At 34.2% G+C, this 22523-nt stretch overlaps 4 protein-coding genes across 8 annotated transcripts in view; 2 read left to right on the top strand and 2 right to left on the bottom strand.

The window, feature by feature from the left end:
* The window catches only part of LOC119188469, a 246457-nt gene that overhangs the window by 193143 nt on the left and 30791 nt on the right, over window positions 1-22523 (top strand). The window lies entirely within an intron of this gene.
* On the top strand, window positions 700-20077 carry LOC115452274 (integumentary mucin C.1). 3 transcript variants are annotated; one of them, XM_030180752.2, is made up of 7 exons: window positions 700-918; window positions 12234-12402; window positions 16926-17077; window positions 17830-18099; window positions 18553-18741; window positions 19360-19538; window positions 19934-20077. In XM_030180752.2, exons 1-7 carry the CDS (start codon window positions 861-863, stop codon window positions 19991-19993), a joined length of 1077 nt encoding a protein of 358 aa, XP_030036612.2. In that variant the 5' UTR covers window positions 700-860; the 3' UTR covers window positions 19994-20077. The 3 variants fall into 3 exon arrangements, with proteins under 3 accessions (XP_030036612.2, XP_030036608.2, XP_030036609.2); XM_030180748.2 differs by having other exon boundaries at window positions 16776-17077; XM_030180749.2 differs by having other exon boundaries at window positions 16776-17077; window positions 17917-18099; window positions 19934-20075.
* Window positions 9250-9979, bottom strand: LOC115452275 (NADH dehydrogenase [ubiquinone] 1 alpha subcomplex subunit 8-like). Its single transcript, XM_037438133.1, has one exon. The coding sequence runs from the start codon at window positions 9809-9811 to the stop codon at window positions 9272-9274; it is 540 nt and encodes a 179-aa protein (XP_037294030.1). The 5' UTR covers window positions 9812-9979; the 3' UTR covers window positions 9250-9271.
* Window positions 20458-22344, bottom strand: LOC115452276 (40S ribosomal protein S29). Its single transcript, XM_030180753.2, has 3 exons — window positions 22066-22344; window positions 21876-21975; window positions 20458-20497 (listed from the first exon to the last, which is right to left on the bottom strand). Exons 1-3 carry the CDS (start codon window positions 22125-22127, stop codon window positions 20489-20491), a joined length of 171 nt encoding a protein of 56 aa, XP_030036613.1. The 5' UTR covers window positions 22128-22344; the 3' UTR covers window positions 20458-20488.

Below are 22523 nucleotides of genomic sequence, written 5' to 3'. Positions count from 1 at the left end.
CTCTTCAGCTTCACTACATAGTATAAAACAAAGTCGCTTTCTCTGTCCCTATCTTTGTATGCTTAAATCTTTAAAACTACGCAACGGATTTTGATGCGGTTTTTTTTAATAGATAGAGTGATTCAAGAGGAAGGTTTATATGTATAATAACATTCATTGAATAGTGGAGAAATATTGCACACGTGCGAAGCCGGGGCGGGTCGCTAATTATAATAATAGGTATAAATACTTATAGATTTGTTTTAAAAAAAACTTCACGCACTATTAGTACACTATATACATTTGGTACTAATAGTACCTATGTAACTAAGCTCCTTCAATAAACAGTGATGCACGAAAATAACTTCAGAAAACCGTGCTTGCATTAATTGTAACTCTGACTATACTCTTCAAAGGACAAGTGTGAAGTTATGTGAAGAGACGGTCAATCAAAAGAATGTGAAGGTGAATAACTTAACAACAAATTAAACAATAAGGATTTTAAATCTACCCATGCCATAATACTTATTATAATTTGAATGAACTTAATTGGTATTAACCTATGGGAAAGGCCATGTACCCATACCGGCCAAGCAGGGTCAAGACATCAGACTCAAGCTGGTACTGAACCAAATAAAATGTAGGTAAATAAGTAGCGAAAGTAGGTACCAGTGTCCCCCAAATGATAATCTGTATCAACTCGGACGATACTTATGCAACACGACGGGCGCCAACCGCCGTTCGCCAGTACCAGTGGGCACCGTGCAGCCAACACCAACGCGCAACAGCGCAGCCCAATATACTGAGCTTCATTCTTAGTGCCATTCATTCGTGCTGTAAAAGTTACATTTTGCGCCTCTATTAGAGTCGAAAAAAATACAATGATTTTATTACATGTTTTACCGTTGCTGTATATTTTAACAATTGGATTGAATTCAAGTAAGTCCTAGTTATGTACTATAATTAATTTACCGATATTTTTCAAATAAAATGTTTTTCTTAGGTACCAACCCACCTGTATTTACAATATAGCATTCAACAAATTTTAACTCTACAACAGGGTGTAGGTATATTTAACCCAATTATTTCATTTAGACTGTATTTAGTTTGTACCTAGGTATTGGCTAGGTGAGGCTTAATGTCTTCTCATATAAAATCTATTGGAAGTAACTTCACTTACTTCAGTAACACTTTCTAAGTAATTATTGTAGTTACTGTCTGCCGGTATTTCAAACTACTTAGTAGTAATAGCAGCTATAACACTTGCGGCGTTCATTGCGCTCGTGCTTGTAGGTAGATAGGTATAGACCTATCTACCTACTGATGTTTGATAATAGTATCAAACATCGAAATTGTTTTAGCTAAGTACATGTAAAACTTGCAGCTATATACTTAAACTTATCTACTTACTAAAATATTATAGGTACTTATCCAAATCGTCAATATAAGGCTTCTAAATAGGTATATAATTTTTATCCGCGTAGATAATATCAAATTTACTTTTAATATACTAGTAGTACATACCTCAATTTGTTCGTATATGACATAAAAACATGAACTTATCATACACAGGGATTTTTGGAATAAGACGGCAAAGACGGTCAGTTCAGCAGCTGGAAGCAAACTTGAACATTTTGTTGTGTGTAAAGGTGCACTTGAGTAACTTTTCCTAAAAATTCTATGAAGAAAGTTTTTCGCGATTTCTGTCCTAAAATGAATTCAAATCTCTAATGATATAGAGTCTTTTAATACTTTTGAGCAAACAGATCGATTGGCGTGAAAAAAGTTTTTGTATAAATTGTAAATTTTCTTGCTGACTTCATTTCTTCAAAAATCTGTGAATGCAGTTTTTGGAAGAAATGTAGTCAGCAAGAAAATATCTTAATTCTTCAACAGAACAACAGAAATTATGCAACAGTCTCTTAAAAAAGTTTCTTATAGCTACAGCGGTTAAGGTCCTTACTGCCCCATCTCAAAATCCATTCGGCACATTAATTTTTTTATGGAAAAAATACATGAACGTCTCAGGGAATATAAAACGACTCTTGAAAATTTTTGTCTGTCCAAATGTTTGTTGGCTCACGCCAAAACCATTTATTGGATTCAACATGTAATAACTGTAACATATTATAGAGTAAGTCGCGGAAAGAGGAACACATATTGTATTGAGAGGTATATAATAGACTTGTGGACACAGATATGTATTATGTAGTTGTAAATAAATGAATGGGCGTAAAACACAACTGACAATGTTAGTATCCCATTGATCCTTTTGAAACAAAATCATTTTGATATGACCAACAAAAAACTAATAGCTCATTCCTTACTTTAACAGATTTGTAAGTCAGTGTGAATTCGTTGGTCTGGCCGTTGTTATTGTAAACCATAACAGGTGTCGTAAGTAAGTTATGACAAACCGCTGTCCATTTTGGCGGGTTCCAGTTAGACGTGCGAGTAAGATGCCGTATTTATTATGTTTTATGAATATAATGTCTGGTTAATGATAGATGCGTCGCCGACCTTTAAGGAAAGGAAGGGGATTGGGAAGGAAACGACTAGGTAGTTTCGAATTCGAAGGGCGTTCGACAATCGCACTGATTGTATTGAATCGTTGTGTAGGTATTGCTGCCCCTTCACATGGGTTTGTTGTGAAGCAATCAGTACCTAGTATAGTATAGTTACAAATACTTACAGTCTAACTGGACCATTTATGCTTTAACTTGTAAGTAACTAAAATTGCTTACCACAAGAAAAATAATTCGTCGATCGCAAGTACTTATTTAGCCAAACTTTTTGTGATAAGTATTTTCTGGAAAAAAAATATAGTCCCGATCCACCAAAGATTGTACTTACCTAATTCCATTACTCTGTAGACATCAGTTTTACTGTATATTCAACATGAATACATGAACATTTTGTGTAACGTGTATAACTTTACAACACCCATATTAAACATATTACTTATGATGTGCAATAATTCCTATTAGGTAGAAACGTTTTGGTTGACCTGGTTGTTTGACCTCCTCAAGCCTTAAATCCGGGCGAATCATTAAGACAAGTTTTCCTCCACTTAAGTTGCAAAATGGACATTACGCAGACATAACGTCAGGCATGCAACCGACCGGTATTTTGTTATATAAGTGATAGAATTATAAATTATAGTAGATACGCAGGTAGATACAGATCTATCAATGGCGTCATCAGTCATACGGTACAATGTTAAGACATTGGTGATTATAACAAAACTATCTGGGGTGAATAGGGGTACGTAAATATAAAACCATCAGGTAAGGTTCGTTGAGAAAAGATCGTATGAGAGGTAATATCGTATAAATCTAACAATTTCGAAATTTGTAAGGTGCGTCCGAACAAATTTGGATAATAGGAAAGATCGAATAATGCAAAAACCTACGAAACTATGGTTCTTTTTTCAGGTTTAACCATGTAAGCTGCGTCTCCGTTTGTTTTTGCCCCTTCCAGCCCTATATACTTATATTTTGAGAGCGCATTTGCAACGTGCACTGAAATAAAAGAGGTCTTAACACTGATGCACACGTTTACTTGTTTTCGTGGAACTAAAATCGTAAGAGTTGAAGAAGTTTTATTAGAACGTTGTCCGAACTTATCCCGCGAACGTTAAAAAATTATTTATCCGATCTTACATTTTTAAAATTATGCAAGTGTCTTTTAAGATCATCCTTAGCTTCTAAAAATATTTTAAGAAATTTATTAGATAATAATAAGTATGTACTTATTTCGAGATTTTATAATTTTCTACTAAGAACTAATTAGGTAAGTGTAGTCCTTTCATAGAATTTAGGATCTCTCTAATATGGACGGATTTAAAGAGTAGTTTGAACTTTACCTACCTACCGCACATTTCTTAAATACTACCGTTAATATTAAAGAAAAAAAATATTTAAGTAAGTTTATTCAATACCATTTAGTGAGTACTAATATTCAATAAATGTACTTTTGTATACTCGGGAAATGCTATTACCTATAAAATAGCTCGTTGCGATCCATGTGGAGCTTGTGAGGGCTCAGTTATGAATTCGGTAAGAACGACTGTAGAAAAATGAGCTTAATATATTATGTAGGTAGGAACGACGTATACGCCCAATGAGAAATGACAGTTGAGTAACATTATTTGATTTTATAATAAAAACTAGCGACCCGCCCCGGCTTCGCACGGGTGCAATGCTGATAGTGATACTAAATACACTACAGAAAAACTGTGAACGTTGTATATAAAAACACAGCGGCCCGCTCTCGCTTCGCACGGGTAAAACATAACAAAATAACAGTATTTCTCTACTATTTAATGGATGTTATTATACATATAAACCTTCCTCTTGAATCACTCTATCTATTAAAAAAAACGCATCAAAATCCGTTGCGTAGTTTTAAAGATTTAAGCATACAAACGGACGTAGGGACAGAGAAAGCGACTTTGTTTTATACTATGTAGTGATAATAAAAATATATACTTACTTACTTGTAAGACTTTAAAGTTCTTGTTGGCCCGCCTAATTTAAAAATTGGTTTCATGATGAAATATAAACAAAAACCTTTCAATAAATTACAATGTATTTAATAATAAAAGTAATCAATACCAAAACTGTCATGTGTTTTAAATTAGAGACTTACTTAAGTACTTATAAAAAAAAAATCAATTTTCGAAAACATAACTGGTGGACCCACCTGGCTCAAATACACCTGGGTACGCAACATGGTTCGCCATATTATATTTACTTAAGGATGTGTTAAACCAAAAGTGAACAACATTAACTCACTGAATCAAAAAAATGTCAGATATGTCATGATTTAGCTTAAATATTATTTAGCAACAAAAATAAAACAATAAATCGGATGAATATTCCGTCATTGACTTTTGTTTTTATGACAAACTTGTGGTGGGCCATGAGTGTAACACCTGACCTAAATTCAGTCAAATCTTCTGAAAGTAAGTAAAAGACAACGCAACTTACCTACCTTTAACAAAATGTCGCTTAGATTAGGTACTTACGTTGTTATAATAGTAAAAATAATACAATGTACTTACTTTTAATTTATTCCATTTTAAAAAGTTTAATAACTTGGATACTGTCACGATGCACTACAGATAAAAAGTATATTTCCAAAATTGTAGTGCCTTTAGAAATAGTCTTAAATACAATTTAATTTCTGCCCGCAGACTCATAAATCTGCGTGATTTGAAATGGTTTGATACATTTCATTTAACTATTTTATCCCCCTAACTTCAAATATTAGTCAAATAAATAATTTTTTTTATCATTCAAGTGAATAAATAGGTTATAACTTATAACAGTGACATTTTGGTTACCATTTTAGTTAAGATTTTAAACAAATAGTTTATATGGACGTTCATGTCTGACGTCAATGCGTAGGACATACATATTACTATCGTATACTCATACTATCTGTTTAAGTTCTGATACAATTTTGCCAGTTTATTCGAGTCCGGCAAAACATAATATTTTTTTAAACCGCATCGAAGCCTTCCTCCGAGCAAACGGCCTTGAGCATTAGTTCCATACATTGATGGCGCATTCATTACAGGCGGGTATAGGAATACAAAAACTTACCAATAATAATTTAACTAAAAATCAATATTAAGTAAGTACTTTTAGAAAATTTTTAACTGTCGCTTACGATATTTTTTTCAATTTAATTTGTCTATTATTGTTGGTTGTAAGTACCTTTTTTTAAGATGACCCTACGTTTGTTAGTCTGGCAAGGGCCGACTTATACAAACACAACGGACTTTCAACCAACGGTTGTAACCTAAACTAAAGTAATGTAGGCCGTACGTAGGCAGAAAATGTTTCCAGTAAGGGTAGGTTCTAGATACTTTATGAGAGTTAAGTACGGAATTTTAGTGGCGTTTTTATGACGAAATTAATGAAACAGTATCCACAATAAAAAAAAAATAACCAAAGTAAAGACAACATAAGTAAGTATTGTGGAAATATTTTCTTTTCTACAGGTACGTACTTAAGTATTATAAATTTCGGATAGCTTCAAAAAATATGGTTAACGCGCCGTTTTGCTGGGGGTAGCGCCTTAAAATCTTTATGTGATTTTATCTGTTTCGGCCAGTCATAAAAAATTAATAAGTAGGTATATACATAAATAGGCAAATATTATACTACGTACGCAAATTACCCTTACTTTAGTAAATGGCATATATGCTACATATATGTAGGTGTACACTTATAAGTGAATCCTTCCTAGCCGAATTTCGGCCACGGCGGCTAATCTCAACGGAATCAACACAGAAGATAATATTATTACAGTGCATAAGTGTGTGCGCAATACACAGACGCACTCTCTATGGCTTCTCTCATGTCGTATAGTCCGATGAGGCGGCAATTTTACGTGTATTGGTGGTATTAAGTATATTTTTAAGATGAAAAAACCCAGTAAGTAATATTTTTTTGACCCAACCCGGGATTCGAACCCAGAACCTCAGCGCGATACTTGTACTTATAAGTATCATACTATAGTGTACAATGTACATACACCTATTCACAACATTGTAGTAAACAACACAGCAATAACCTGTAGGTACAGTCACCCGCGTAAGTAGCTGAACATATTCAAAACTTAAAATTTTTGGGTTCATGCCAATATTTTTTCTTCATAAAATAAATCTAAAAGAGGTTTAAGTACCTTACTTCCGACGAGAATTAAAAATATTTTAATTAACTAAACTTAATGTGTACATAGCCAATATTTTTTTTTAAATTTAATTATGTACTTTTATGTCTGACTTTTTTTATTACCTACCGTAGCATAAGCAAGATACTAAAGCCTAGGTAAGTACATAAATAATGAAACCAAGGCTGGATAGCGAAAACATTGTGTGAGAGTCTTAATAATTTAATTTTGTTAACCTTCACAATTATTCTTATCTAATAATACGATTTCACACTTTGGCAAATTTATAATTTAACTAGATATGTAGGTTACGCTCAAGGTACTGTATTATTAGAACTTTTATGCTTTAGGTATAAAAAAATATCGTCATGTACCAAAACCAATTGGCTAAAACTTTTCGAGCAGGTAATTATACCTACCTACGCAGATATTGTAAGTAAACATATTTATAGATTTATAAGTACCTACATACAAATTAGATTGGACAATAAAACACAAATAAGTATACGTATTTGATTAAATTATTGTAATCGACTGAACAATCGGTTCATGCTTCATTACCAGATCACTGTTGCGTATAGCAATGAAATTAATAGCCAATAGACATCTATTACAATTAACGACTTCGTAATATGTCTACCGCTTTATAACTTATTGATTTGTATACACATCGTATTAAATAATAAATACCTACCTACCCACTTCTGTAACAATTAATAAGTATCTAGGCTATATATTTATTGCTAGCTTACTAAAATCTGAAATAGTTTTAATTCTGTGGTATTTTATTACTTATGGCATATTATTATTAAATAATAGACATTTAAAAACCACTGAACGAAAACAGGTAAGGCAAATTCAGTAATTCCGAATAAACTCCAAAGTTTACGTACTTACTAGTGTGTACTTACTTACATATTTGTGACCTGAAAGAACGGTTGCCGCTTTATTCGTCCGTGGCTCCAGCATGGCTAAGGTTCTGAATTTCTTAAAATTATAGATCTATTATTTGATTGAACATTTTAAAGGTAGTTTTCAAAAACAGAAGCAGTGGAACGTTTTATCACCGTCAATAGCTAGAATTTTAAAAAGTTGTATATTTGTAAAATGTAGGTAGATATTGTAACTTTGATTTTACGGATGAACAACACCTCAGTCCCCTCCGTGACCATGAAGTCTTCGTGATTATGAATAATAATATAAAAACCGCGAAAAAATCCGTTAAATACTTTTATTTGCAATGTCTAACATTCGCGTAAACATAAGAAAACATTAAACATTTCTATACCTTTCGTCACCTCACTTCTGTCGGACACTTTTAAGTTAATTAAGTAGGTATTATAAATAAATAGTTTTGTCATTTAAACAGTGTAAAACTATTGTTTATTTAAGCTACTTAATAAGAAGTAAGTACTTAAGTATATTTTTTCAAATATGAATTAAGTAACGGTATTTTACCCTGCGGCTTGCTTGCTTTAAGCGGCGATAGCCTAGTTGGGTATGGAACGGACTGCCGAGACGAATGTCCGCAGGTTCAAATCCCAAGGGCACACACCTCTGAATTTTCTAAAAAATCATGTGTGTATTCTTTGAAAATTTATCGTTCGCTTTAACGGTGAAGGAAAACATCGTGAGGAAACCTGCACATCTGAGAAGTTCTCTATAGGAATTTTGAAGGTGTGTAAAGTCTAGCAATCCGCACTAGGCCAGCGTGGTGGACTAAGGCCTAATCCCTCTTAGTAGTAGAGGAGGCCCATGCTCAGCAGTGGGCAAGTATATAATACAGGGCTGATATTATTATTTATTATTATTTTACCCTGAGGTTGCGAACAAAATAAAACGCAGACACCGTGTATAAACCAAATAACTGGCTCATAATATTATGTTCATTAACGTTCAATGTAATATTTCATACAATCCTTTTTATCATTAAAACTGCCAGTTACGCAAATGCCACGATTAGACAGAGGTGGTTAACCTACTTAGTGGTGCATTTTCGTCGACCTTCACCATTACAGCGCGGTTGTCGAATCGGTCACTACACCGCGACTCGCAGCGCCGTTCTCCAGCCATTAGGTCCGAAGTATACATAAATCATTATTATTTGTACTACCTGCCACCCGCAAATAATACTTAGTGTACATCTATGGGCGAATCGTGGCGATAGCCTAGTTGGGTGTGGAACGGACTGCCAAGACGAATGTCCGCAGGTTCAAAGCCCAAGGGCACACACCTCTGACTTTTCTAAAATCATGTGTGTATTCTTTGTGAATTTATTGTTCGCTTTAACGGTGATGGAAAACATCGTGAGGAAACCTGCACATCTGAGAATTACTCTATAGGAATTTCGAAGGTGTGTGAAGTCTACCAATCCGCACTAGGCCAGCGTGGTGGACTAAGACCTAATCCTTCTCAGTAGTAGAGGAGGCCCATGCTCAACAGTGGGCAAGTATAAAATACAGGGCTGATATTATTATTTTTGTTATTATGGGCGAATCTAGGTACCGTTATTTTACTTGATAATGGCTTATGCTGTTTTAGGATTTTTATAATTATAAGAAAGTACTTAATTGAAATACATCTAGATACATCAAATTTTGCAATTTTATTATTCTGTCATATAATAAGAACGACCACCAAAGCGTGCAGGATAACGCGGTTTACAATCTGGAAGGGAAGGAGTCGCATCAGGTACCTTCGGGTGACAGGGGCATGGCGGCGGTGTCGGTGGTGCACTGGGACTCTTATGGATACGCCCCCGACAGAAATACCCAAAATCGGGCCGTTCCATGCATAGTTTTTCCATCATGCATGTATCAAACACAGCCTGAGTTTTACGGCAATCCTTAAAGCCATAATCTCCAGAACTTTTGTCAACACAGTTAGCATATTGATTAAATTCATCCTTACATTCTTTCTTGATCTTCTTAAACACTTGCATCGCACATGCGGTAACTCGTTTACCGAGTTCGATGCATGGACGTGGATCATTCAACTCTTGACGACACAGCATGAATTCATTGTTGACGCTTTCGCAATGTTTTCCGAGGTAAGGAGCTGCGGCCATTAATGTTGCTGTCGACACATTAATCTCTGGTACTGTCAATGTTGTAAATTGTGGTAAATCCACTTCTTTGGTTAGCACCATAGTGAATTTAGTTCTTGAAACACTATAAATTAACACGGTTCTGATGTAAACAATAATATCAATATTGTATCCAAAGAGAATTATAATATATGTAGAAAATTGTATCTTTGATTGTATCCATCAATGTCTACAATTCAAGTTTTTAAATCTTTGACCATTTGATATCTACATTATCTATAGGTATTAGGTACCTATTTTATACATATTTAATAGACAGTTTTTCTTTTGTCTATGAACTACTTAAGAAAATTACTCCTGTAAGTACTTGATTATTATATATTGCAAAGGTTCGTTCTTTACGTAGAGCTTTTGAGTGCTTGGCTGATTTAAAACATCAATTGAATTTAAACATGCCGTGCGTTCATCGACAATCAGCCTCTAGCGTTAAATAAATTGAAACATAACCCATTGAAGTTTTATTTCCTTGCACTATGCAATCATTACTTACCTCTTACCTACTTGTATGTTATATTTAATGTACCTACTTACCTACTGAAATTGAAAATCTACGATTTTTCTATATCTAAATACGTGAAGAATCCCTTTATCCCTTTTTTAAGGCATAGATATAATATATAAGATTTGGCATCATCAAAGTTCATATGGAGAGGGAATTCAGAAGAATTTCAATAACTTAAAAAAAAATGCGACCACTCGGCGAGTGCTATGAGTGTAAGAAAAAAGGTTCCGCATTTATACTGTTTGAGGGCTAGGTGCTGCAGTGCACCAGGGCCGCCGGACCTTAACTTTGATTGTTTCTTACTCGAAGATTATGATTTACACACATTCGGCCGAGTGGTCCTTTCGTTTCACATAGGCCCTTAGTTATCTAGTTAAGTCACTATACTAATCAGGTGGTCTTCGTGATATGTACATAAAAAACAGTACTTACTAAGTTATCATATGAATAAAAATTGCATTATAGCTAGATACTTGTTGGAAAATTAAAATCATGACGTAGGTACTTTCAATTTTCATTGTCGCAGAGAAAGTATCTGTCTAAAGATAACGTAATATCGTACACAGCGATTGTAAAGACTTGAACAAAAAAGGAATAAGTACTTACCTTGCTTCTGGTGAAATAATAGTATGCTTACTTAAGGTTGCCTACATAGTAGCTATTACCTAAGTACATATTCAAATACATATTGGATGTATCTATTATAGAATGTATTTTAATTTTTTTATGATTCAAAAGTAGTCCATTGCTCTTATTTATTTAAATATTAATGAGGAAATAAATAATAAAATACGTAACTGGTTGTTATGAGTAATAAATGAAAAAATGATGGTTAGGTATAACACAAGTAGTACGCAATCGGCTGCTTGGGTGACGTAGTCGTTTTGCGTCTGCGATACGAATACCGGTCTGAGGTCCTGGGTTAAAATCCTGGGTTGGTCAAAATTTTATCGGGTTGTTATTTAAGTATCAGCCCAGAATTTGGAATTTGTGGCCGATGCGACTATAAGATCGCCCCTATCACAGCATGGGACGAAACCCGCACAGTGAAAAGTAGGTGCCGCGGTTACATCTCTGACTACCCCTTCGGAGATAAAGGCGTGATGTGTATATGTAACATATAAATAGGTACCTACCTAATTCATAGTTGAAACTTTTTTAGTTGTTCATTCCGTAAACTTTATAAAGTGGCAAGTGGTCTACTTAGGATGTGGGATGGTTAATTTTATTCTAAAATGAGTAATAATTTCATCGTGCCCTTGACGTCCTCAACTTTTGCAAACGCCAACTCCAAATTATGTTAACGGCTTTTCTAGTTTTAATGAATATCTATTTCTTCCTTTTGGGGTATCTACCACAAATGAGCAATGAAAAATTCGTCTAATAATTTTTTAAGTTACTTAATTATCATATTATTTAAATAATACTTACCAAAGCAATTAATATTATACTTAATTCAAATACCTACCAAAAGGTAGGTAAACCTACCTAAAAGTTCTGTATTCAAATTAATTAATAATAAGCTTAATACTTGTGAAATTTTCTGCGATTTAATTCCTTAATGGGTAAAATAATTGTAAGAAGGAACCTCTTGCCAGTTGCACAGCCCTAGCGATTTGAGCAAGATCACGTAATCGATCTTTACATGCAAGTAGGTACGTGGTAACAACTGAGCACTGCGAACAATATACAATATTTTTAATTGGTACCGCCGTATCATGTGTACCTACTTTTGCCAATTTTGTCTTACCTTAATAACAGTATCATAGATAATTGTTAGCATAATATAATAGATAAGACATAATTCATAATCCCATTGTTTCGTATCTGGATGCTATAATGATGAAATTTCTAATAAGTATTTATCTACACGTAAATCAAGCATCAATGAGCGATAAGTAGAATATATGTAATATGTATTGTAAATGCTGCAATTAATTACTAATGTTGTGTGCATAACAGCGCAGGGTCAGTCATTAGTGTGCCCGGCCGTACGTACGAGCAGCGGGTGGCTGGATTTATTCCCTTTGCCCTGCAAGAAGCATTCCGAATGCCGCCTCATGAGCAAGGAACATTTGTGTTGCAAAGGGTTTTGTACAAAGGGTGCCAAGGCTGCAGCTGCGTTACAAAGGTGAGTTTCACATGGCATTTAGCTTCACTTTTTTATGGTTAATCTACAGCTTAAACACCAGTATGTTTTGTAGTTAAATATAAAAATTATATGTTCCGAGGGTAATTTACGTCACCACCATGGCTATGCTATGTGCTATAGAATAATATTACAATTATGATCAATTCGATTCACCACGCAAATCATTAGTCTGTAGAAGTACATATACCCATAGTATTTTAGTTTATTAGTTACCTCTTTAGTCTAGTGATAGCCTATTTGGACTTTCTGAACAGCAACTCATGAGACCCTGGGTTAGACTCTTAAGTCGGGCAATTATTTGGTTATTTTCGATTAGATAAATATCACAAAGTTTTTTGTGATTGGAATTTGTGCCAGATATAGCGATATACTCGCCTCTATTTCCTGCGAGACGGGTATCGGTAAACTTGGCGAAATGTGTGTGCATTAATTGCCCCTCTGCATATCCCATCCCTAATAAAAGCATCAACTTATATATGGGCTTATAGCACAATTGTTAGGTACTTGTTACATTACTTATGTTACACGCTTAGTAGATTTCTTTAAATACTAAATAGCAACTTATTGCAACGTAGCGCTTAAACTATGTAACTAAAAAAACTAATAATTAAGTATATAAAACTTATAGAGTGATTAGTGATAAGTATTTTATAAAATACCACATTTATCTAATAAGTAGGTAATGTTAATAGATTACCTTATATCATTTACTTATAGAATATTGTTATCTATTATCCATTTCTTTAATTTGTTAATAAGGTTCTCGTAAAGTTTTCGGTATTTTATTATATTATATTATATTGCAATGATCTTATAACCGCTGTTCCTTTTACACAAAGTGGTTGACATTGTATTTATTATTTTCTTCGTTACATTATGACTTAGGATTCTTGTGGCGCTTTCGAGAAAAGAATCTGATGGTCCCTTAAAACCCAAGCTACTATTAAAATTCTTTTATAAATATACTTACCTTTGGATTTAACCCTAAACCCACTAGATCATTTGCACGCTTTTCCATAAAAATATTAGCCGTGCCAGTAACTGTGTCTGTGTGGAATTTCGTTTGCATTTTAGTAAGTACAAACCTAGATCCCAATTATATTTACGGCTCAACGACGTAGGCGTTACTAGACTATTTTCTAGGGAGCCATCGGGCCTGGTATTAGAGAGTAGAGACGACGCAAGACCCCTACCACCCTCCGCTAGGAACATCGAGACAACGGATTTAGATGCTAATTTGAAATTTCTATCATAGCGACTAACCAGGTTATAAAAAACAACAAAAAAGCTAAAATGCAAACGAAATTCCACACAGACACAGTTACTGGCACGGCTAATATTTTTATCATATGGGTAAGGAGCAAATTACGATCGTGATTGTTCCAAAACTTTCTAATATATAGGTTATTTCATTCACGAAGACGCATCTCAGAGTTTACTGAACGGAGGTGCTGCGGATTCTCACGGGGTAAGGGCACCGACTGACCCAAGCATCGACGCTATTTATCTTAGTATGAATGTTCGTTCATGCTGCTCACGCACACTAACTAGAGGTGCGCGTCTTCGTGGATGAAAAATATGGTATATTGTACTGTTTCTACGGTGCGAATTGTATGCTAATTATTTATATTATGAAAAGTAGTGAGGTACCCACGTTTTAGTCAACAACATACTTACCTCTATATGCCTGTCTACTAATTACACACCCACGTATGCCACCCTTTCAAAAAAACAACTTCGTGAATTATTCATTAGATTAAAATCCTCAAGCATTTAAGTATATATTACATAAAGGTCGCCAAGTCAAATTGCCTTAAGGTTTAACTTTCGAACCTTGTAGCTCTATTTAAAAATAAAAGCGGTTTCAGGGCCGTTAATGTGCATGTACCTAAGTGTTAATATTATAATTTGCATCTTGGCAACATGTTCACTCATTCGTAAGTCATTGTAAGAACTCTTTAATAATGTGCTGGCATTTACTAGTTAAATCAATAGCGCTATAGACAATTTGTAGTACCGATCTACTTATTTTCTTTAATTAAATAGATGACAATGATGATTTCTTCTGTTTACCCGAATAACATATAAATAAAAATACTTTCCAGATTATTTTGCGGCTTTATTTTTATTTTACTCCGACGTTTCTAAGCCTTTGCAGTATTTCGTTGTCAGGATATAATTTTTTTTTTTCATAAAATGACTACTGCTTTGTTGTCAGTTTGCCATTCAGGCGTTCACAAATTGGTATAGATCCTTTACAGATCCTCTTGTGTATCTTTTGAGTTATGAAGGCATTTTTGTTACGTGCTAAGCCAATCTTTAGGTCTCACTCACAATAATGAATGACTAATTTATAAATAATTTTGTACTTTTAAAACTGTATTTATAATTATAGTACTTACTTAGGTACTATAATTTTAAATTAAAGGTACATATTGTAACTATAACTTTTCGACCGATCAAAAACGCAGTCCTACCATGACCGTCTGAAGTAAATTAAAACACCTCGTATTTTTCTGAACAATTGTTTTGTTTAGATAACAATCCCTTTTTTAAAAAATGCAATAGCTTATCCTTGCACATCAGCACTCGTCAGCACCACGTAGAGGCAGATCTAGAGATAACTGTCAGTAACCAAAATCGTAGACTACCAGGCCATAAGGTTTGATTGATAGGTCTATTAGTACGAGTGGTATTATCAATCTCCAGGGCTAGTCGCTACGACAGACCTTATCCCTAAGATCGAAAAAAAAGTATTTAAATGTTAACAATATGTTGTTACCATAGAGCAAAAAACTCGTATCTACTTAAGTAGGATATAATACCTTTATCAAATTTATTAAATGTAGGTAGGTTGACCTAAATAAGATTTTCTATAAGTAGAAACTTAAAATTTATTTTTAAACGACGTAGGTATGTACGTATTTATAAGATACATACTTATGTAAGCACCACAATACTGTACCTACCTATGTAGAGCATAATAACATGCGTCATAATAAATTATATCGGTGAGATTGGCGGAAGCTTTAAAAAATTGGCCTTATTCTCGAGACTTTTCCATCCGTGTCCAACATTCTTCTGGAATTACGTGTTTGTAGGTAAGTAGGTACTAATAGGCGGTGGTAATTATTTCTTTTCCAAATATCAAAATAACTTTTTATCAATAATCAATAATGGGTTTCCTACCTACATCTTTTGTACGAGAAAGAAAATATTGAGGTCGGAGAATTTAAATAAAAAGGTACTTGCAGTTTCAAGATCAAGTTACATACTTAATTAATGTATTATTTACAAAATTAACACTCGCAACAAGCTTTTATCTCTACAAAGTTTAAAACAAACTTTGAGTCAATTTATAGTTTCAATTAATATACTTAGTTACAACAATTTTTTCTGCACCACAAACTATTCTTAACCTATGCCAAATTATGACTTTAAAATAGGTCGGTTAGGTAGGTTAACTGACGACCTCTTGTTTTCCACCATATAGAATTATTTTAACCACCGTTAGAATTTGCCTAACATATGGGTTGATATTAGTTAAGACACGAACCCGCTATGTCTTTCCATTTAGCCGGGCAGCAGCACACCATCTCCTTAAAGAGTTGAACATAGAAGTCAATTTAGAATTAGAGGTGTGTAAAAAATAACTAGCCCGCCATATGAATTTAGAATGATGTCAATTAGCTAAGCATGCATTGTCATCTGAACTAAGCGTGTATGCAAACATTGCAGGTTATTAAATACAAGCTTGTAATCATCCTTGTAATAAACAGTTTTTTTATAATTCTTAAAAACATTTATAGAGCTTCTCGCACAAATAAAAAAAAAATGAAGACAGTTATAAAGAGATTAGTTTTAGAAGATCTTAGACTTGGGAATGGAAAGGAGATGCACTGCCGCGACGAATGTCCATAAGTTCAACACTCAAGGCACTTTTCTCTTTATTTTTCAAAAATCTTAGTTTTGCGATGTTATGGGTAAACTATTTTGTGTGTAATAAATAAATAGAGTACTGTATATTGATTGAGCATATGTATTGGCGGAAAAACATTAATAAAAGATGTTAATCCTTTAATATTTGGCTGCATGTACAAGTTAGTCAGGGAGGGCGCGTGGTGCATTTTTGTTATTGAGATAGCCCATTTTAGGCCATTTTTTTCAAAAATATCAAGTTGAAAAAGCGGCTGTGAGAGCTTATAGGATGCATATCGCATAGATAATGTTCAAACTTCAATTACCTACAGAGCAGTAATCACAATCAAGTCTCTATATTCTTTTGTTTCCACTCTATTATTTTATTTGCTGTAGTACTTAAATGTTGTTAAGATTGGTGATTTGGATTATAGCACAAACAACCAATTGAGCCAGAGTAGTATAGTCGAGCCGAGTAGTACAAGCACAAGCACCTCCACCAGCACAAGCACAAGCACAACTACCACTACAACCACTACAACCACTACCACGACCACGACTACAACTACCCCAAGTACCACCAGTTCGACGACCACGACAACTACGACGCCGCCACCACCACCACCGCCCCCGCCGCAGACAACGGTCGCCGACATTTCTCTGCCGTTCCTGCAACTGTTACCCATACAAAGAGCAGAAGCAACTACCCCAGTCGCTGTCACGCAAGTTAAAACTGGTAAGATTACATTTTACACGTGATCATTATAAATAGTTATAGCGATTTTTACTCACGAAGTTAATCACTAACATTATTATAAGCCATATTATAACACAAGTAAACACAACATAAATGGGTACGAAATAGATAAGTAGACTATTCTACTCATATTTTTTTATAAAGTTTATCAAACATTTTTGTCATTTATAGCTAATATGAAAAGCACGATCAAAACATTACGGTTAAAAATCCACAAGATAAACACAATCCTTTAAACACCTATGGAATGAAAATAAACTAATAAGTACCTACTGATTACGAGCAGATCTTATAGTAAAATGTGTTTCTCCATAATGGCATACTTATAATTATGTACCTACTTGTTGGAACTAAAATGGGAATTGTACCCGTAGTTATTAAGAAAGATTTTATAATTTCCCTACCATTGCATATAAGCACATCACTCAAAACATGTGATTTCAGAAATGTTCTGGTTATGCCTGGTGGTTCTGTCCGTCAATATTTTATTCACATTACGTATTTGGTATCGTAAAGTTTCAATCTGTGTTGTCTATTTCGTCTACCTAAACAAAGATTCCCGTTATAATATCTAGTAACTAAGAATAGGCAATACCTACTCCACTGGGAAGTAACTAGTAGCTACCTAAGTACCTAAAACAAAGCAATATTTTTTACGACATTTAGGTATATGTACGTACCTATTCTTTCCCACACTCAATATTGAACTTCACAAGCTCCATTGTTTGTAGGCAACAGCATAACATCTGACGTAACATACTCACGTACACGTAATTTTGGTACTGCTTATGGGTATAATGTGGATTACTCGAGTGCAGGCAAAACACAGAAATTGGTGTGTCCCAAACCGGGACAATCGCCGGTGATATTGTTCCCGATTCCATGCGAGAATAACGCGCAATGCCGCGCAAGCAGTGGACCCGATCAAGTATGCTGCGAAAAGCGTTGCGTGAAAGGAGCTCCGGCGCCGCGGCCTACCTCTGCCCCTCGAACACACCAACGTATGTTAATTTTATTGACACAAATATACATTTATAAGACAAGACCTACAACCAACAATAAATAAGTACCTAACTCAAAAACCGACTCGTTCATTCTTCTCGTATTATTTGAATCATATTGGTACCTTTAATAATTATGTTGACTTGGCGACAGTATTTGTATTGCGCACCTATGCTATGCTGTGGTTCGATCCCTAGGTCGCATCGGATACAATTTTTTCTGCTCAGTATCGGATCGGAGTCCGAGTGCCCAGTAAATACGCACGGGCTCACACCCTACATTACATTGGCCCAACAACGCTGAAGAAATTTATGTCCTTAATTCCTGTCTACCGTTGAAGACGGAGAAAAGCGAAATGCTCGTGAAATATTCAGTAAAATGTTTGTTTGAATAATTATAATTGTTATAAATTCTGTTGCTATAAAATATAATCGCTGTCATTGAAATTTCAGCTCTTCTGGGCGTCGTACCCCGTGAGTGTCCCTCTGCTCCTCTAGGAGAACTCTTATTCGAAGTGCAGTCTTGCAAGAGTGACTCGGACTGTTGGCCGCGGATATGTTGCCCGGACGGCACGCGATCCTACTGTCGCACCGCACGGGCCCGTCTCGACCTTGTACCCATTGCCAACCAAATCGATGGACGTAAGTTACCTATAAGGCTTATTTGTTCCTATGAACTGCATTATCTAACATTAGGACTTTGATTGGATGTGAGTAAATACTTTACAAATGTCAGAAATCAAGCTAATGTTGAGCTCGCACGCAAGAACAATATTTCATGAATTAAAGTAAGGAATATAAATTGGTTTGAGCGTAAGCGTAGCTAGGCGGGTTAGGGGAAGGTTTGCCACCATTTCTTTTGCTAAATTAACTTTATTTATTATTAATTACTTAATTACATTGGTAAATTATAATAAAATAAAATAAAAAATCAAATAAGTAAACCATAGAATTTAAAAAAATATAAAAAAAACGTGTAAAAAATCCCAGAAGAATCAAATTATGCTAGTGTTTCGCGCATGTTCATAATATAATTCTCACAAAGTATGAAGTACAGTTAAATAACCGAATATTCCAAAATAACGTATAATAATTTATTATAAAGTAAGGGTAGCAACCCTAGGTAGGGGTTTACTACGAAAACAAAGGTTCTTCGATAAACCCCCCCTCCCCAACGAAAACGGGCACGCCCATGATTGAGATGTACTTACTCCCCCTTGCATCTCAATGGTTACGATAATTTCAAATGTAATATTCCAGCTGTGCGAATGCTGGAGCAGTACTTGCAGTGCACGGCGCCTCCACAATATGACCTGTTCCCGCAACGTTGCAGCTCCAGTGTAGATTGCTTCCCAAATCTATGTTGTGCTGAAGGAGGCAAGAAACATTGCCGACCTCCAAAACGGAGTCTACTTTCTTTACTAGCTGGAGTTACACAGGTAATCTTAGTTTCATAACTTCGAATACCACTAATTATCCCCCTATCGTTAATTACGTGTGCATGGTAAGAATACTTAATCAAAATATATTTTCTTTAATATTCGCTATGGATCCGACACGACACGTTTAAAGTCGTTTAAAGGAGTCGGCAAATTCCTAGCAAACCACATCTTCTAGTAGACATTAATATTTAATACTTGTTAGTTAATCAGTATCTATATTGCACATAATACAGATTTCATAATAGCATGTTGTCTTTTGGGCTATTACAAGACTTGAATTTTTTACTTTTTTGTCTATTAATGTGGCTCTTAACAAAGACTACTACTTAACAAAAAGAGCGAAAAATATTAAACAATTTAATAATAATTGAATAAAATTATACCATTTACAGAGAGTGGGTTCCACACTTGGCAGCCTGCGACAATTTCAAGCAAACAGCAACAATGTGTAGATCACTTCAAGATATTTAGTGTAATATTTATATGTATTGTTTTTATTTTTTTACTTTTGTACAGTACTTTTATAAATAAACTTATTTAATTTAAATAAAGGATTTTAATTTGCAGATTTGCAGCTCATACAAAAAAAAAATTCAAAACTAAACACAAAGCAACATTACATCCAATACCTACTACTATTATATAAGCTTGGAAAACCTGGCCAACTTCTTTGGTGGCTTAGCTGAATTGCGGTACGATTGTCAACTACAGTTTATGTTACACTAGATGTTGCTTACAGCTGTAAATGGAGCCCTACTCATATGGAAATCTTTCCCAGGATTAAACTCTTTCAGTATATAAATAGTAACATGTGCTATCTAAAGTTCAAGTTTACTCCACACCAAAGGGTAGAACTTGCATCTTCTTTTATTTAAGTATTATATTTTGATTTAGGATTTATAAAAAAAAAACAATATTGCTTACATTACATTTATTACTTTACACAATTAGTCGAGCTGAAACAAAACAAAATAACAAAATTAGTGTCAGAAAATAACAAAATGGTATACCTTTCAGAATCATTTGTGAAGATTTTAAAAATCTCCAAATAGTATTAATTGGACTACAATATTCTAGGAGTGTAAGGCATACAAAAACCATCATTGATTTAACAAATAATAAGATATGTTTGTTCAAAATAATTATATTATATTAACTCTTGGTCTCTCGTGAATCGCCGGCGAGCCAAGACAGCTACATGACATTTGCGTGTGTCACGGGATTATAACCTTATATACTACATATATACTACATAATAAGGTTATTTTTCCGTCACACGCGTAGCTGTCAATGTTTGCCGGCAAACATTCAGCTACCTCACGGGTTAATAAACACATGGACTTGTACATTTGAATATAAATTCTAAACCCTATGATGTTAGTCTGAATAATATGTTAAGATATGATATATTTTTACTATGGAACATTAATTTCTGTAAAGGTAGATTTTATGCTGCATTTTATTCATAATTTATTTGTGATGGAATAAGTTAATTCAGTTACAGATTTCTCCAAAGTACTTGATTTATTGGATAATTAATAAAATAATATAGAGCTGTATTATTAATAGTATCTTACAATTGTCCCTATTTAATAAACACATTTCAATGTCTCAAATGATGTCAAGTCAATATATGATAGATTTTGAAACTGAATAACTTTGGTTTATTTAATAACCCTAATCAGCTGAGAATGAGCCCTTTAATGACAACCTAAGCTTTGTTTATTAAAAAGTTCAATACGTTGTGTAATTTACATACTTCTTAAAGGTAAAATAGATTTATTAATATTGTACAAAAATAATTATCATGACAAGTCTTTATAATGCACAAATTTTAAATATGCTGCATTGTGATGGAATCATATTAAGTGGCACAAGGATGCCAAAGCCCACTGGTATAGAAATTATAATTAAAAGTTTTTTTGCAGAGACAGTTGAAAGGCCATCTAGTGACTTGCGACTTGGAGCGTCATATTTAACTCCTGCTTAATTATAACTCGATACTATAGGCAAACAGCTTTATAAACAAAATGGAGCTGTGTTTAAACAACTCTATAATCCCTATCTATATTGTGAATCTTTTCAGTTTTACTAACTACTAGTACTATAATATAGTTTCAATGTGTCAGCCTCAATAGTGAACAAACTTACAAGAACGACAGCGACACAAATTATATTATTTGATTACATATTAAAGATTAACGTGCAAGAAAGTTACTGTGTCGTAATAATATGTCCTATATTTACTTTGTAATAAGTACGTAGGTGCACAGGATCTGCAGAAAAATGCGGCTGAAATATCAAAAATGATTTGAACATCATTAGTGTCCTTACCTTCTTGAATCCGATGTCGTGAGCGTACTCCCTGAAGCACTGTCTGCAGATATTCAGACCATATTTGCGAATGAGACCGTGTCTGTTGGAACAGGCCCGGCTGAAAAGATAGATAGCAACGTATGAACACGTGTTTTAACCAAACTAAACCCTAGAATATAAAATTCACAACACGTAAACGATGACGTACCATGATCGGGAACCCTGGCCGTATCTTCGAGGATGAGAGTACCAGATATTTGCGTGACCCATGGTATAAAATAATTTATTTCTCGCAGCGAGAAGCAATAAAGCACACTTCCAATATGGCGGTGACAAACGAAAAGGATGAATTAAATAGTGATGCTACAGGACTTAATATTACGATTAGTGCACTTTAATATTTAGTCGATTTAGTAACGTCCATGAAATCAACCTTTGTTTTAAATAAAAAATACGATGTATACATACATATTTTTTATTACTTGCTTTCTAAAACCTGCATTAAAAATAAATTTCGTTAAATTCTTACAAAAAATAGAATGCGCAACAGATTATAATCTGACTATCCGGATATTCTTCACCCACTGACGCTTACATTCGATTGGAAAATGGTAATTTAGTGTAAAATCTAACTCAATGTTTATTTAAAATTTCGACTATGAAATA

Source organism: Manduca sexta, chromosome 13, assembly GCF_014839805.1.
Source record: "Manduca sexta isolate Smith_Timp_Sample1 chromosome 13, JHU_Msex_v1.0, whole genome shotgun sequence".
Taxonomy (NCBI): Eukaryota; Metazoa; Arthropoda; class Insecta; order Lepidoptera; family Sphingidae; genus Manduca; species Manduca sexta.
This window is presented reverse-complemented; position numbering and strand designations above follow the sequence as displayed.

Coding starts and splice junctions, on each gene's coding strand:
- LOC115452274 (XM_030180748.2), top strand. CDS start 861: ATGATTTTATTACATGTTTTACCGTTGCTGTATATTTTAACAATTGGA. Junction 919..12,233: donor AACAATTGGATTGAATTCAA/GTAAGTCCTAGT, acceptor TGTGCATAACAG/CGCAGGGTCAGTCATTAGTG. Junction 18,742..19,359: donor TGCCAACCAAATCGATGGAC/GTAAGTTACCTA, acceptor GTAATATTCCAG/CTGTGCGAATGCTGGAGCAG.
- LOC115452275 (XM_037438133.1), bottom strand. CDS start 9,811: ATGGTGCTAACCAAAGAAGTGGATTTACCACAATTTACAACATTGACA.
- LOC115452276 (XM_030180753.2), bottom strand. CDS start 22,127: ATGGGTCACGCAAATATCTGGTACTCTCATCCTCGAAGATACGGCCAG. Junction 21,976..22,065: donor GGCCAGGGTTCCCGATCATG/GTACGTCATCGT, acceptor CTATCTTTTCAG/CCGGGCCTGTTCCAACAGAC.